We start from the raw sequence: 17,795 nt of genomic DNA, 5'->3' as shown, positions 1-17,795 counted from the left end.
AAAAATATGTATAAAACTTGGCACCTTATATAGGAACGCCTGCGTTTATATTTGGTCTAAAGTTTTCAGGTTGTTCTTCAAGACATGCTAATCAGAATCTATTAAAGAATTTTAAAGCCAGCTAACAACATACAAAAAACAGAAATGGGTAACATTAGCTTGACAAACTATAAGATGAACCATGAATATATATATATATATATATATATATATATATATATATATATATATATATATATATATATATATATATATATATATATATATATATATATATATATATATATATATATATATCTTCATATATGCAGGATTTATACTTACGTAGTGGGGGTGGGGGTCACCATAAAAGCAGGCAATTTAAGGGGAAATTAGAGAAAACGGGGTTATTAAGACATTCATTATATCTTTTGAGACCTCCCCCCCCCCTCTCTCATAAGTGACTAATGCTGAATCTTTAATACTCCATTTATAATTGTTTCCTAACGGCAAGAATAAAACGGCTTAGTAGGAACGGACGACAAAATTTTACTATGGATGAGGGGGAGGAGCTGTCCTTGAGGTAAGAAGGAGAGAACAACAGAAAACATGTTAGCCCACATCTCGGAACTGGTCCTAACTTCGTTGTCAATAGTTTCTAACTTCTGTTTCTGCAAGGATTGAACTTGACATTTAATTTATTTTTTACAGAGAGAGAGAGAGAGACAGAGGGGGGTGGGATGAATGAGATATTATTGTCTAAAATGTTCCTTGCAGAAACAAGTTTTTATTGATAAAAACTGGAACTTCTCAAGGTGCATGGAAAGATGTAGCCAGTAGATTTTAGACAAATCTGCTGAATCTTTAACACTTTCTGTTTTTTAACTGTTTGTAATATTTTACAAACTTTAAACTCTCTATCTAGACAAATGCCCACTTAAATTTGCTCATCACTATGCCCATGAGCAAAGACATACAAATTCAAAAAAAGTGCTAAAAAGGAATTTTATTTGGGGATATCTATATTTTTAACCTAAAGAATCCCAAGTTCTAAAGGTTTAAATAAGAGTTAGTTTTGAGTTGATTTTCCTCATGGAAAGTCATGTAAAATAAATTATTCTATATCAATTTGCCAGAAGACTATTTCCTCCTCCCTTTTCTCGTCAGCGCGGAAAATGTTGCAAGGTTTTCTTCTGCCATCGGATAGCGTTCCAATTTGCATGTATCATTGGAAGGGTGAGCGTTTTTCTATGTAATCGTCTAGTTTGTTAAGGCTAGTTTTCCGCGGATGTAAACTTTCGTCTACGCAGTTTTCCTCGGATGCAATAAGAAAACCTTCAAATGTTATTCATTGTCGAGTAGGTTCATGGGAAAATGATGAGCGGTTACCCCCCCCCCCACCGGTTTCGTTACATATAAAGGGCACAAGATTTCAGATTTTACAATCCAATATGCATTATCTCCATTTGAAACAATGGTCAGTTCTATTATGTTTGATGGAAGTTCTATTATGCTTGAGGGAGGGGAGAAAACAATAGATGAAAAACTTCCACTCTTTAATAAGTCTGCGCTATGACCAGAGCCGCATCCAGGGATTTAACAAAATGATTTTTCTTCGAAGGGAGAGGGGGCTACAATTTTTCTTTAATGCATCAAAAATTTGTTTATATTCATTTGTGTTAGGTTTTTTATATTCGTTTGCGTCAAGTTTTTACAAGTCAGAGAAACATTTCAGGGGGAGGGATTCAAAACTCCTAATCCCCCTGGATATGGTCTTGACATGGACACATGCGTAGACTACGATAAAAAAAGATACAACTTACGGGGTGAACAGGGATTTGAAGTCGATACTGCTGTTGAGCATATGGTTGATAGCGTCGATGATAATGCGGAGTAATCGTCGCGTCTGGGCCACCTCGTGGTATAAGAAACGTATCCGATGGGGATGTAACTCTTTTAGAATCCGTGTGGCTATTCAACATTGCAAACCTCATCCGTTCCACTATTAGCTTCAGAAAACGGATGACCCCTTCCTCAGTTGACATTACCTCGTGAAAAAACCTCACACCGACGCGTTTTATATACATAAATAAAAACGCGCGTAATCGTTGAAGAATTACTGGATTTGTATTGTTATCACCAATCATATTCACAATTTTATGTAAACCACTGTGGAAGATTTCTTCAAGCCTTTCTAAGCGAATCCTTTCCTGTGGATTAGGGAGAATTCTTATCATCGAAGAGTCAAGTCGGGTTTTGGGAATTCTGTCCATTTCTTCAAGCATATATCATATCCTATTGCTCTAATCTGATGAGCAAATGAAAATACTCAATAAATTACTCACAAGGAGATCAGTGTCTCAAAACATTCAAAGAAGCGGCAATATCTGAAAGTAAAACAAGAAAAAATCAAGAGATCCAAACAGGCAGCGATGAACTGAAAGAAAAAGCATAAATATGATAGGTTCATGTTCAAATCTTAATATTGTCCAAAGTAGGATTTTTTGGATCCCTTTTTGGGAAGAAGGGATTCTGAACACCTCCTGCGTATGCGAGTACAAAACTTTTTACTTGATTTTGACGACAGGGTCTCAAAATAAAAATTTACCAGTTAACTAAACCTACTGCTAAATCACTAAAATGCTAGACTAGCCATACCACTGCTATTAATCCACAGAGGTTCACATACGTATATTAAACACGGTTACAAAATGATTCAAACAGTTTTTGTAGAGCATTTAAAAAGATGGCCGTAAAGTGCTGATATGATGTGAATAATATGATTACTCTAGGTAGTTTCACGAGAATGTAGGTGGGGGTAAAATATATTTATGAAAGTCTAAAAGCATCTTTTTTATTAATTTTTTGAGGTGAGAATACAAAATAGAATTTTTCAGTGAAAATAGCAAAAAAAGCGTTTTTTTTCAAAATTTAGGAGGCAAACACCCCCCAAAACTGAAACTCCTTAGTCTAGGGGGGCCTCTCTAATGTACTTGGAGGAATATTAAAAGACGATTTCGAAGGACCGGAAAACTACTGACCCATAAGTATGTAATTGAACAAGTTAAATGTGTACTTATGTCACTACTTCACAATACCGACCATTACACTGATAGACCATCCAATCAGAGCCTCGTTCATATATTGGAATAACACCATTAGGATTTCGAAATCCACTTCTCCAGACATATTTCCTCGAAATCAAAGAAGAGAAACGGAATTGTAACCTCATGTTGTCGAATAGATAATTTCATGTTCTACACGAGTCTGGTATTGCCCTATCCCTACGAAGTTTAATATTAAAGGTTTATTCCTAGGCGGTTACCGACAACCCTTCAACAGTAAGTTTTTGTCACAGAACGGGTCTTACATCAAACATAAAGATGACAAATAGTGCTATTGATAAATAGATGTATTCTAAAGCGAACAGAATTTAAAATGAAAATCAGACCGGATTTCTAATATTTTTCTTTAAAAATCCAAACGAGGGCCAGGGCTTCCTTACCGATTGTTCTTTAAAAGTCAATACCGCCACCACTACTGCTACAACTAAGGCTGAGGATATTGAGGTGAAAATTTAGGGAAATGTTGAGGGGGAAGTTGAAATAAATCAAAACACACTATCTGCATACATGTTGTCAAAATGGCGTATCAACAATATTTTGATCAGTATCTTGATTTTGATCAAATATTCTAAAACTTCGTATGCAACAAAGCTTGGACTCGAAGACAAACTAGAAAAAATCCATTTGAGATTCAAATAGGTGGGAGTCAACTCAATTAAACATCTACCAAAAGGGATTGTGAGGTCTTAATCAAGCTTGAATGGGAGATAAAAAGTGGGTGTTGAAGTTACGTCTTCTGAGTATTCAGGCACAGGGGTCTGAAGACACTGAGGGGGCATTCTAAATTTCGGTTGTTGTGACATCTACTAGAGCACGTTGTCAATTAAGTATTTAATTCTTTTAGAAATCAGAACCTGATACGATGGAATTAAAGAAGGTCTCTAAATTCTGATCTTTTGGACATCAGCCAGAACACATTATCAGGCCTCGACCAATCATGGAGGAAAATAATGACCGGTTTCCTACTTAAGTTTTTTTTTTTTTTTTAGGAAGAACCTTGTCTGGCGACATTAGCGGAGTCTCTAAATCACTGTCATTAGGAAATCTAGGAGAAGAGGTTATCAGATTTCAACGAAGCTAGGTAGAAATTAACAATGAGCCCCCAAGTAGGAGTGGGAGCCGGCGATTTCACTTTGGAAAATTCTCTTGCACGCAAAATTGAGCAGCCACAGAGAAAGTACAAAATAGGTGCAACAAAATGTCGATCAGATATCCTAAATGGTAACAAAAGGAGCAGACATCGAAAAAGGTTCTAGAACACGGACTGGTTGTTCTCCAATCACTTTCGACTTTAAAAAAGGACTAGAACTCTCAATTTCCAATCGAATGAGCATCTTCCGAAGTTTCTACGACATTTTTCGATATTCCGACATTCCGATGTACCATTTTTGTATTTCTGGGGGGGGGGGAGGGGATACTAAATTTTGTAGTTGAGGGAAATTTCCAGGCGGGTATTTTCTAGGGAGGAACGCCAAGCACCAGTAGGAGCATACCGATGAAGGGTACAAACCTGATCCAACCACTATGGGGGAAGGGACGTGAAGTAGAGGCAAGTCTCCTAGTTGGTTCTTTTGGTGGACCATACTTGATCCAAGACAGCAAGTTTTTCTTTACGCACAGCAAACAAAATTGCCGGTTTACGAAAAATTTTTCGATTGTTTTTTTTAAACTGTTTTCCAGCCATTAGCATTAAAGCTTATATTCAAAATATAGATTTTTTTATATCCAGGATATTTCACTTATTAAGCAATTAAAAAGAAGGTATGGTTTAGGATGAATTTCCAATCTACGGTTACATGCATTTTTGTTACGTTTTTACAAATGAGAAAAAAATTAGGATGGGAGGTTCAAACCCATTAGCCCCCTCCCCCCCCAGAGATGACCTTGTTTCCAGCACACATTTAATGCTGAATTCAAAAAAAAATGTAACAAGATTTCTCTAGCGTGCACGTTTTTAGAGATTTAATTTTTTGACTTTTCTAGTTGAAATTTACGGTATCGATAAAAAAAAATAGTAACTTATAAAAAAATAAAAATAGTAGGCCTACAGTTCAGCGCCACTGTGATGATTAATTTATAATATCTAATCTCCTTAATTAGTTTCTAATATTAATTTCTAATATATAATATTAATATCATATCTTCTACCTAAATATTCTATCTAAATATAGAGATAATGTTCTATCTGTTTATTCTATCTAGATGTAATATCTAATATTAATGTTCAAAAATTTCTAATATTAATTTCTTGCCTCCCTTTTCATCACCATAATAACTGATTACAAGACTTCCATAATGAATCAAATTAAAATTATAAGGTACATGTTTAAAAAAATTATTTTTAAAACCAGCCTGCAAAGTTTTTCCTATACCACCGCTCGCATTAGATTTCAACTTCCTACTTGTAAGTTTTAGGTCAATTTTGTCAGACATAAGCAATTAGCAATTTCAGTCATTAAATTCCAAGATAAATTATCTTCTAATTAGTTTGGCGTGGAAATACACAAAATTCCGTTTCCCGTGGAGATACGGAAAACTGAAAGGTAACGGATGGAGAGTGATAAAAAATAAGGTATTTGAAATCAACTTTTTATCCAAATTTCTTGAAAATTAACAGTAGTCTTTTTTAACTTCTACACAGAAAAGAACTGCTATTGAAGCATTTAAGGCTAAAAACGAAAGCGATGTGCAGTCAAGACATTAACAAAAATCTCGTCCGTGAATAGTTAAAAAATGTATTACGAATTCCCTATACTTTCCTTTTTAGTGTTAAAAACCATTTTAAAAAAAACGAAGTTCCTTTGTTTCTAAAATAGTTACTGATTGTTTGTAGTAGAGTGTAATATTTGGCAATACAACTAAATATAACTAAATGTTATGGTATTTCTCAAGCTACCGTGTAAATATGAAGTAGCACGTATACAAAAGGTAGGGTCCTGATTACACAATGTTTTCAAAAAGAAATCACTCAAACTATTGCAACACACTTATGTTGCAATGGCGCCTTTTGGATCAGTCTCAACAGACGCCCAGACGCCAGCTTAAAACACATAACGCCCAACCCCACAAACGTAAAGTGGACATTAACAACCCTCGATTAGCGCTAAATCTAAACAAAGCGGTCAATGGTCCCTCTAAACTGTAAAAACTTGGTAGCTACATTAATTATGAATTATTTCTATTAACTGACAAACACTTTTTTTCTGTGTTTTACTATCTGAGGGACAAGAAAACTGTATTCTCAATTTGTGTACTGAATTGATAGAGTTTAACTCAAGCAGAGACGTGCAAAGGGAAAGGGGGACTTGGAAACCCCTCCTCTTTTTTGATAAAATGTAAAATCAATTTGAAGAAAAGAGTGATGCATGTAAATTCAATGTTAGTATACATTTCAGGGTATATTTTAAAATTAGGGAGAAGTGGGGAGTAAAGTAAACTTGCGACGGGAATGAATTTCATACCTGGATTCAGGATGAAAATCTGACCCTAAAGGTATGTCTTTTTCCTAGCTATTTCAATAATCAGTGAATCAAAAGATTTACCCAACTTTCTGCGATTTTGACGCCACTGAATTTCATCTACGCATAACTGTTAGGAGGGGTCGTCATAAAGACGATCAGAAAGTGGTTCAAGAAAAAAATTACAGTTCAAGAGTAAAACAAGAGCTAAGAGCCCATATGGCACTTGTGACGAGGCCAGAAGAGCCAAGAGCTCATATGGTATGATCTCTAACAAACTTCTAAGAATCAACAGATTGATTTAAAAGAAAAATCAGAGTCTTCGATCACCAATCACCCACTCGTAAGTTACAAATACCTTGTTTTTTTTATTTTTCCTCTCCCTTTGCCCGCCAGATGGTTGAATCTGGAAAACGACATTATCAAGTCAATTTGTGCAGCTACCTGACACACCTACCAATTTTCATCGTCCCAGCACATCGAGAAGCACCAAACTCGCCAAAGCACTGAACCCCTTCCCCCCCAAAGAGAGCGAATCCAGTACGGTTACGTCAATCACGTATCTAAGACTTTTACTTATTCTATCCACCAAGCTTCATACCGGTTCCTTCACCCTAAGCGTTTTCCAAGATTTCCAATTTCCCCCTCTAACTCCCCCCAATGTCAACAGATCTGGCCGGGATTTGAAATAAGAGCTCTGAGACATGAGTTCTTTCTAAATATCAAATTTCATTAAGATTCGGTCACCCGTTCTTTAGATAAAAATACCTCGATTTTTCTAGTTTTTCCAAATTAACACACCCCAGCTCCTTCAAAGAGAACAGATCCGTTCCAAATATTCAATCACGTATCTAGAACTTGTGCTTATATTTCCCATCAAGTTTCATTCTGATCTCTCCACTCTAAGCGTTTTCCAAGATTTCTTTTTCCCTCCTCCAACCCCCTATGTCCCCCGATCCAATTCGAGTCGAAAATGGAGCATCTGAGACATAAGGTCCTTCTATATATCAAGTTTCATTAAGATCCGATCACCTATTCGTAAGATAAAATACGCCAATTTTCACGTTTTCCAAGAATTCCGGTTTCCCTCTCCAACTCCCCCCAATGTTACAGGATCTGGTCGAAATTTAAAATAAGAGCTTTAAAGCACAAGATCCTTCTAAATATCAAATTTCATTAAGATCTGATCACCCGTTCGTAAGTTACAAATACCTCATTTTTCCGAATTACCCCCCCCCCCCCCCAACTCCATCAAAGAGAGTGGATCCGGTCCGGTTATGTCATTCACGTATCTTAGACTTGTTTTTATTCTTCCCATCCAGTTTCATCCTGATCTCTCCGCATTAAGTATTTTCTAAGATTTCCGGCCCCCCTCCCAATGACGCTGGATCAGGTTGAGATCTAAAATAAGAGATCTGAGTTACGAGGTCCTTCTAAATATGAAGTATCATGAAGATCCGATCACTCCTTTGTAAGTTAAAAATATGTCATTTTTTCTAATTTTTCAGAATTAACCATCCCCCTCAACTATCCCAAAGAGAGCGGATCCGTTCCGGTTATGTCAATCACGTATCTAGGACTTGTGTTTATTTTTCCCACCAAGTTTCATCCCGATCCCTCCACACTAAGTGTTTTCCAAGGTTTTAGGTTTCCCCCTCCCAACTCACCCCCCCCCCAATGTCACCAGATCCGGTTGGGATTTAAACAAGAGCTCTGAGACACGATATCCTTCCAAACATCTAATTTCATTAAGATCTGATCAACCATTCGTAAGTTAAAAATACTTCATTTTTTGTATTTTTCCCCAATTAACCGGTCCCCCACTCCCCTCAAATGGTCAAATCCAAAAAACGACTATTTCTAATTTAATCTGGTCCGGTCCCTGATACGCCTGCCAAATTTCATCGTCTTAACTTACCTGGAAGTGCCTAAAGTAGCAAAACCGGGACAGACAGACAGAATTTGCGATTGCTATATGTCACTTGGTTAATACCAAGTGCCATAAAAACACTTGCTGCAAACTACTGGATATACCCAAGACAGATATTCAAAGGGGTTTGGCGGGATCGAACCGGGTGGTAGTGTTTTTGCAGCGAAGGGTTTTTCCCCAGATTTCACGCACAGGAGGTTCTCACCCAACCAATGTACGTGTCCAAATGTTGTCTGTCCTCTGTAGTCGCAGGTTTTGAATCGGTCTTTATGTTTTGGGATCACTAAATATATTGCGGTGTTTTGTCAGTGATGTAGAGGGCTTCCATGGCTCCCATGTCATTCATGTGAAGAGTGAAAAGCAACATACTACCCTGGATTGCGCTTGTCTTTATTGGATATTTGAGGGAGGTAAACCCGTCAAGAACAACCCAGAGTGAAAGATCAGAAAGGAAGCTGACAACCATCTTTAACAGACGTCCACCCTCTGGCACCATAAGCGCAAAGTTTCTTCATTAGGCCGCTATGCCGTACTCTGTCGAAAGTTTTAGCAATGTTGAATGACAATAACCTTATGTCACATCTTTTTGTCAGAATTTTGATCCACTGTAGTCCGGTGCTGGGCCAAGCATTTAACGGTTCCGGCGTAATCCATATTGGCAGTGGCCTAAAAGTTCATTTGACTCTTGGTACTGATAAAGTGAACAATTTAAAACTTTTCACAAACTTTCCCAATGCAGGAAAGTAGGCTGATCAGCCTGTGTGAGCCCACGCTCATTGGATTGCTTTCCGGTTTAGGTAATCTGACATAGATAGACATCCATATGCCCTTAATAGAAGCCTACTTGAAACGCAAAAGCCAACAACCATGCATGTAGGCAGCAGGAGGCGCCACAGAATCTCAATGTATTTCCAATAAAATTCTAGTCTGGGTGCTTTTTCTATCTTGGAAAGTAGAGGAGTTCTGCAAATGAAACTCTCAAGATAGTAAGGACTGTATCAGGAGCCTTAACGATCTCCTGGGAAGATATTTTGTGGCGCCTAACTCAACTCATTATCCCTCCATAGGGCATTGACCTTTGATGATCTTCAAATATGGTTGTGTTATAAAAGCAAAATTTTGCAAAATAGATCTTCTTTCTCACTTGACGCACCAGAAAAGTGTTTTGAGCCTCATGCCTTCGAATAATTCCAATTTGTAAGGTTTTATGGAACTTTAAATCTATCTCTTAAATTTAAGGAAACCTTTAATATAGCTTAAAATTCTACTGAAATAACAAGTATTGTAATTTTGAAAACTAAAGCCAATTTTCAATGACTTTCAAGAGCTTGAAAACTGTTGTTAAGAGCTCAACACTTTTCAAGAGCTCGAAAACTGAAAATTAAGGTATGATGTTTTTTGCGTTCCATTCTAGAAACTACTTTTCAAGAGAGCAAGAACACCATAAACTATTATTTATATGCTCTCCCACATAAAATAAATTTTTATGTAGGTGGATGGAAGCAGTTTTTCAATTTTACATAAAACCGTTTCAACTTACCAAATACAGTATTCAACTGATAATTCAAATGATAGTATCCACTTGGTGACCCTATAAAGCTTAAAATCTAACTAAACATCTATGGCTATTGTCCTAAATACATTTTTCGTTTATCTTTGACATCACTTAACATAGAATAGCCTAAATAACTTAATTATCGCATTGATTAGCATGTGCATTAATTAAGATTATTATTGAACTTTCAGTCAAAATGGTCTGCAGTAGATCTCGTCGCTATGACCTGACGATGCTTGGCATTTCATCCTGGAATGCACCATTTCACAAAAATGGGGCAACAATTTTACATGACGACCAGTGCTTTAGAGAAGCGATGTAACTAAAGCTACCTAAGGGGTCGGTTCCTCTCAACGTTTTAAGAAATTAGATAGGCCTGAAAGTTCAAGTGTAATTGAAGTCGGTATTAGGCCTACGAGGAACATGAGATCGTTACCTAGGGGCACCAGTGAGTGGAGGAGCAATTGCTCCCATAGATTTTGAAAAATATTTTTTTAGACATTTTCACTGAGAAAAAAAAATACCCCCGCAGATTTTAAAAAATCGCATTTTCGTATCTTCATTAAAAAAGAAGAAAAATCCTTGTCCCCTATACTTCCTTAAATTGGCACCCTTGTCGCCAACGGCGGTATTTTTCAGAGTAGTCCACAAAACTACGGAATATAACCTTATCTGCGTTTGATTAAGGCAGCGAGTCCTAGCCTTCCCCTGTGGCGTCAATTCACGGAAACGTAAGGGGAGTGGGGCAAAATATATTTTTCGAAATGAAGGGCGGCAATTTTGATGGTAGGCCTATTCTTTTCAATTCCATAAATGGAAATACCAAAAAAGGCATTTTTCAATGAAAATCCCAAAAAGGTGTATGCCTATTACTCAAAATTTAGAGCGGCAAATGCCTCCTTACCACATCATTATTTTTTCTCCGGAATTAAGAATTATTACGATTGGCTAGCGAAAATATGCCACAAAAGTAAACTAATAGAATAAAAGCACACTTTTTGACACGGAAGTATAGGACGGTAATCTCCCTTGTACTCTTTGGTATTAAGCCATTCTGTAAATAATTTTCTCAAATTCTGTTTTCTGGTACTGTATATGTTATTTAAAGCTTGTCGCTTAATTCTACAAATTTCTGCCGTTTTTAATCACCAAGGTCAGCAATATAATTGAACCATAAAACACTGACGTATATCCAGTCCAGCCAGAATGGTGGTTTTCATTTGAAAAGACACGTACGGATCTACTCTTATGCATAATGGTTGGTTGATTATTTTTAACTTTAAACAACATGGGGGAGGTGTATTTTAGACAATTTAGGGTGGTACAATTTTTTATTCGACGAAAATATACAGAAAAAGTATTTTTCAATTAAAATACCCAAAAATGTTAATTTTCAGAATCTAAAGAAAAAATTGTTCCTTGAATTACCACTGGTAAGTATTAGCACTTCCCCATTTTAAGGGGTTCGGTGACTCGCCTATGTATATTAATTCTTAGATATTAGACACATCTTAAGCTGTTATTTAACAATCAAATGAACCCTATTCAAGTCAACGAATCTGTAAAAATATTACAAGTAGGGGGTGTGGTCCACTAGCTTAGTTCACATAATACACGATTCACACTGTTTTGCACCACGAGCCTAAAAAAATGGCACCAAAAGTGATCAGCTTCAGCAACTGAACCGGGTCTCAAATTCTCATTGAATTTGGATTTTTGGGCTAAATCAACATAATTTTTCACTTTTCTCTGCCATATCTTTCAATAGGGACTCCTTTACGAGATAGAACGAAACTGTTTTTATTATTATTATTATTATTTTGGTTCTATGCTTAGCTAATAGGAACGTGGACTGCTCAGAACAGGCAGGCATGGGGATATGCAAGCAGAAGATGTAATATAATATATATTCCCTGATTTAATACTTCCCTGAAATAATGATGCAAGGACTGCTTTGAAAAGATTAGTTTTAATCTTGAATAGATCTAATCTTGAAAAGATTAGTTTTAATGATCGTGTTTTATTGTGAGTTTCTTTTATATTTTTTCATTTGCTTTGCTGAGGACGGCCCTCGGATGTAGGGTCAAAATATACATTTAAAGTTCGCATTCCACTGTCTTATAGAAGAAAAAAATCTCCATTGTTCTACTTGTATTTTGTTGTTTAAGATCGAATATCTAGAAGATCTGCTTGATCTGGTAGGCTGAATTGCCCCTGAGGTGCTATTTATGTCAAGGTGGGTAGGTTAATTCAAGATTTTAGAATTTAACTGCATAGTAGGGTAAAAATCACTTTTCGAACAAACCTGTATAGGTTAGACAACCACTTTTCTGTCAAATTTTCATTAATATTTAGGGAGAAAGTACTTCATCTTGGCGAATGAAGCTTTCAGGGAGTTTCGGGAGTAGATATTTGAATTGATCCCCGATACTGTCATATTGCTCGGGCCTTCGCAGATTTCACACTTGTTATCATGGAATCTAATTTCCGGCTTTTTGTTTCGTTCTAGTGTATATCTTCTGGATTATTATATCCTATTTTGCCCCCGCTCACACACACCACAAGTATATTGCTAATGGGTGTCTCCTATGTAGATTCAAGAGATGGCGCACAGAAAATTTTTTCTAAACAATTCAAGTCTAGAACAAATAACAGATAATACAAATAAATATTTCCCTAATCCGTCTTCATTGTAAATTCAGACACGCTAGAAAATGGTCTCTTAGACTGTAGGATCTATGATCAAAATGTGAATGCTGGCACAGCATGATTGATCTCTGCTTGATAATACGGCACCAGGGGTTTGATCCTGGCTATAAGAACCCACCACAGAGCCCATTGATTCCAATGAAGATATCATGCCAAAGCTTCTCCATAATAGTCTAACAAGAAGGAGAAGTGAATACAACACAGTTCTTTCATGGCTGAGAGACCATTTTATGAATTCGGCTGAAGCATACCATCAGCTTTAAGAACAGAAAGCCGAATTGTATAAAAAAAAGAATCTTATAGATAAGAATAAGCAGCTACAAGCTATGAAAAACTGAACAAAAGTAAAGCCTAAAAAGGAAGAAAAGGCTTATCATGAAGTTTAAAATATGAGGACGGGTAATAAAAGTTGCAAACTAAATATTTACAACAATACTTTTGGGTTTTCGCAAGCCATTTTTTATGTTTCCTATAAGTAAACCATATGTACTTTCTATAAACATACAGCAGGTAGAAAATACATTCAACAAATTACAATCTCAAAACTTTGCTCTTTGATCGATTTAGAATACGGCAAACACTAGAAAAGACTGGTCTTACTATCCTCTTAATCCATCGCTCTTTAAAAAGTAAAGTTAAAACAGGGAAAAATCTTATTTAGTGCTTCAGATCACTTGAATCACTTAACTAGTAATTAAAAATTTGATTTAATTTCTGAGGTGGATTTTATTTACTTTTTATTTGGTTATTCTGAATTTTTTGGGGATTTTTGTTTTTTGTTAGAATACGAAGAGCTGAAGAGCAATCTTTTTATGCCAGTATCTGGAGACTCGCACGTACACAGGGGGTAGGGCCCCTGCGAGCCCGCCCCCCAAATTCAGATTTTTTTTGTTCCTATAATTTCCTGATACTTCTCACAGAATAAGGGATTTAGAGGATCCCCCCCCAAAAAAAACGAATTCCCGCGTACGTGCAGGTCTTTAGATAGTATTAATAATTAATAGTTGAGTGTATAAGCCCACACACGAGATATTCTCACCGTGGGTCATTAATTTGATAGTTTCGTGAAAACATTTTTTATTGATTAATAAAGAGCTTGAAAATCAAGAATTGAGGCTTTTTCACAAAAGCAATGGGATAAAAAGTAAAAACAAAACTTTACAACATTGCTTTGAGAATAAAAGAGCTTTTTAGTTAAAATATTTAAAAGGCAATCTGTTAATAAAGTACTTGGAGTTACCAACTGATGTAGTCCAAATACTAGAAGTAATTCACCGGTCAAAATTTACCCTAACCATTGTGAAGGAGGTGGAGGGGACGAGTAAAAGCTCATTTTCGTTATTAGTTTAATCTGTTAATGGAGGAGGCACCCACATTCCACCACCTGTGTACAACTCAGAATGCCCTGTGTGACGCACAGTTCCGCCACACTTGGCACAGCTTCCACCACACTTGGCACGCGCTACCTGGTGTACATGATTTCTGAAAGTGAGCTCCCCCTTGCTGTTATATGAAAGCAAACAATCCTCCGCCAATGTAATTGGTAAAGTTGGAATCTCCCAGTAAATCACTAGTTGGGTGAAATTAAACGACGGGTACCTGAATCGAGTACCTATCCACTGTACAAGCAAATTCATTTGGTTCCCCATCATCAAATGAGATAAAAAAATTATAATATATATATATATATATATATATATATATATATATATATATATATATATATATATATATATATATATATATATATATATATATATATATATATATATATATATATACTGGAGTCAAAGGCCACTCACCGATCATTTAGGAAGGCACTACTCTTTACCAAGCGGTTTTCAAGCGTTTATAGCCTACACTTGACAGGATTTGGGGTGGGGCAAAATAACTTTTGCTCAGGAGACTTGAGGATTTAAACTGCATTTTAAAGGCCAATTTACGAGTTAAAGAAAAAAATTTTGTTTTGTGGGAGAAACGTTTATTTTAAATGCATTTTTATGACCAATCTACGGGTCTGAGGGGCACGTTATCCCCCCTCCTGGGTACTACCATGACTATAGGCCTATATCAAAAATCCTCTTAGGCAACAATTCACACTTTTTTTTCTTTTTTTTTGCGTAGTTACAATACCATTCTACTAAGTTGGCAACTTCTCAGTCCGTAATTTCAGTAAGATTTCTGCGCAATTATTCTCAAAACGTAAATTTTTTATAATGCTATGAAGAAACTACGATTGGACGTAGAAAAAGAAACAGCGACACTAGCGTATGAAAATATGCGCGGAAGGACATTTAAGCAACATTGTGTTTTGTGACTCTAGGGAGCTATAACTACATGTTTGAACTGTTCTGATTTGAACAAGTTGTAACAACTCGAGCTTTCTACTAAAAGGGGTTAGGGGTACAAGGGTGCTTGCAGTTATCCAACTCTTAAATAAATCCGTGATTATGGTTTCAATAAGATCTAGCCTGTCCATAACGGTTGAGGGCGCTTCTGTTATATAGACAGTTTCTATATTTTTTCCAAAATCCACCACTAAGCCCAGTAGAATCGCCAGGGTTGAAAGAATTAATTTGTGCATGTATTATTAATGTATTTTCAGGTGGAAGAGGTGCTCTATGGCGGAAGGGCACCTGGCAAAATCGGGAAGTTCATTTTTTCGGTTTGGCCATTTGTTGCAGTATACCTTGTTTTAATCAATATTTTTTGGCTACCCAAAGTTAAAGAATATAGTTGATGAACTTAGTTTAGTGTAGGTGACATTAAAGTTAATCTAAATTCAATTAGAATAATTTTCATGTCACAGAGTAGAGACGAGGTGGGAGTAAAAAAAAGGATTGTCCGATCTCGTCTAAAAACTTTTCAGTTTGTGTGACCATACTATTTGGAATAGATTGAGCTGTCTGGCCATTGCTTGTAGAGCTTCAACAAGGGATCCAACAGCAAACTAAAAACGGAAACTTACTTTCCCAGAAATCTCAGAAAAAAAAACATTTATATGCTCGTGTTTTGTGCTGGATATACATATTCAGATTTTATGAAACTTCCCCCGCGGTATTTTCCGCGGGGGAAGAGTGGGCTATTTTCTGGGGGTAAACACGGGCCACCAAGCCACATAGTAGCATAAAGGCAAAGATACGCTACAGAAAACTAACCCGTTTTGAAGAAACCAAATTTCAGCTGTTGGAGAGGGGGGGGCAAAATGGTGTCTGGTAGGGACAGTTACTCCCCTGCCCCATAGCAAATTATGCTCCTGAATGAAAGCTATTTTTCCTCTTATTGATGTATACACTATACTCTATAGTTACTTGGCAAATCAAGAAAAAATGTTAGTTGAATGAGTGCAGGTCATAATTTCAATATTGAATTATCACCCCATAACAGACCAAAGATTAAACCTAAACTACTTCATGAATCCTCGAAACAGACACGTAAGCAGGGTTATTTTCTAGGGGGATATGCAATCACAATCGATTTATTGGAAAATCAGAAAAGCATTGAGTCCCTGGAGGACACAGGCCCTTAGTTCCCCCCCCCCACGCACACATCTAAAACCGAGTAAAATGGGTCGGCAATATTCTAAATAATATCCGCTTGTCACGTGCCACCTGGTGTACACCTCAGAACGCGTCGCATGTTGTACAGTTCCAGCACGCTTGCCACGTGTCACATGGTATACGTGATTTCTGAAAGTGGCCGCCCCCTCGTATTAAGTTTCCTTGGTTACGCACAATATAAAAACAAATTTATATACCCTTACCCAAAAATAAATTCAAAACAGACTTTTTTTTAGTAAATTATATCAAATTGTAATCCAAAAAACGTCCTGCTGCATAGCTGTCACTTTTACAATAGAAATAACAAAAAAGAGCTCTTGGAAAAACAAAAACATATCAGGTATTTTTCAATCTTAACCACTAAGATCTTCCCAAAGAGAAAATATTTTTAGAAAGCTAAGGCTTCTCATTGGCTGATTGGCAATCAAAACAGCTGGATACAAGAGTAAAAGAAAAAAACCCAGGGATTCCAGGATAATCCCGGTTACATCGACAAGTAGAGCAAGATTAAGCAGATAGTACGTGGTAAAACAATGATGTAAAAACGAGCTGGTTTCAAAATAATTTCTAGAAAAAAACAATTTTTAAATTTGAAACCCTTAGATAATCGTAGACAGTAAACAGTATTCGAAAGGTATGCATTCTGATTGGCAGCAACGATGAGAATACCGGTCCAAGGCTATAGTATAGTATTTACTGCACAGTATATGATGCACGTTTATTTGGTTTGAAATGTCTCTGAGTAAATGTCCGCTTTTTGAACTTAAATGCGCGTTATCTTATCTAATGATAATACAGTGGCATAACAATTAGTAATTCTCGAAATAATTAAAAAAACAACTTTTACCCTATTGTATTTATTGCACATTGTTTACAGGTCAATGCTATGTATTACCACTGTGTCTCGTAGCGCGTTGCAGCGCAACGGGAAATGATTCCATGCTGATTGCCAATTCATACCAAAGGATACTGCGACCCCACCTGACAAAAATTGGAGAAATACTCTTGGCCATCCTCCCTGTCGACTCTTTTGACGAGGGCCTTCCAAAAAAAGATAAAAAAAAACAAAAATTGGACATAATGCTTGCGTATCGGGGGAGGGGTCAATCCTACTCTAAAATAGACGTGAAAATCTATTACGTGTAAAATACCGAAAAAATCGTAAAATGCAATAAAATATAAATTATGAATATTACAAATAAACAATCTAACTTATAAATGCATCAATGAGAAATCAGAGGGGCTGAGGAAAACGGGTTAAAACGTCCAAGTTATGCAAAGACCAATCCCTTTTGCACCCCTCGTTTCCATTTCTATTCATAGATTATCCAGAAAAAGATATTTTACACTTTTTAGTCCATTTTGAAAACGACCTTTTTTATATCAATTATTTTCAACTTTTTAGCCTTGCGTTTATATTAGATAGGCCTATTAATGCAATTTTTCTGCCATAATGCTGTTAAGAATTTTTAAATTCTC

General features: G+C 36.4%; 1 protein-coding gene across 1 annotated transcript in view; it reads right to left on the bottom strand.

The window, feature by feature from the left end:
* LOC136030556 (uncharacterized) overlaps positions 1 to 17,795 on the bottom strand; it is a 168,326-nt gene that overhangs the window by 135,976 nt on the left and 14,555 nt on the right. Inside the window, exon 2 of the mRNA XM_065709610.1 lies at positions 1,803 to 2,366. Within this exon, the coding sequence (XP_065565682.1) occupies positions 1,803 to 2,264 (462 nt within the window). The 5' untranslated portion in view covers positions 2,265 to 2,366. The remainder of the gene's footprint in view (positions 1 to 1,802; positions 2,367 to 17,795) is intronic.

The sequence above is a fragment of the Artemia franciscana genome, chromosome 8 (genome assembly GCF_032884065.1).
Source record: "Artemia franciscana chromosome 8, ASM3288406v1, whole genome shotgun sequence".
Taxonomy (NCBI): domain Eukaryota; kingdom Metazoa; phylum Arthropoda; class Branchiopoda; order Anostraca; family Artemiidae; genus Artemia; species Artemia franciscana.
Note: the sequence above shows the minus strand (reverse complement) of the source record. Positions and strands in the feature narration are given on the sequence as shown.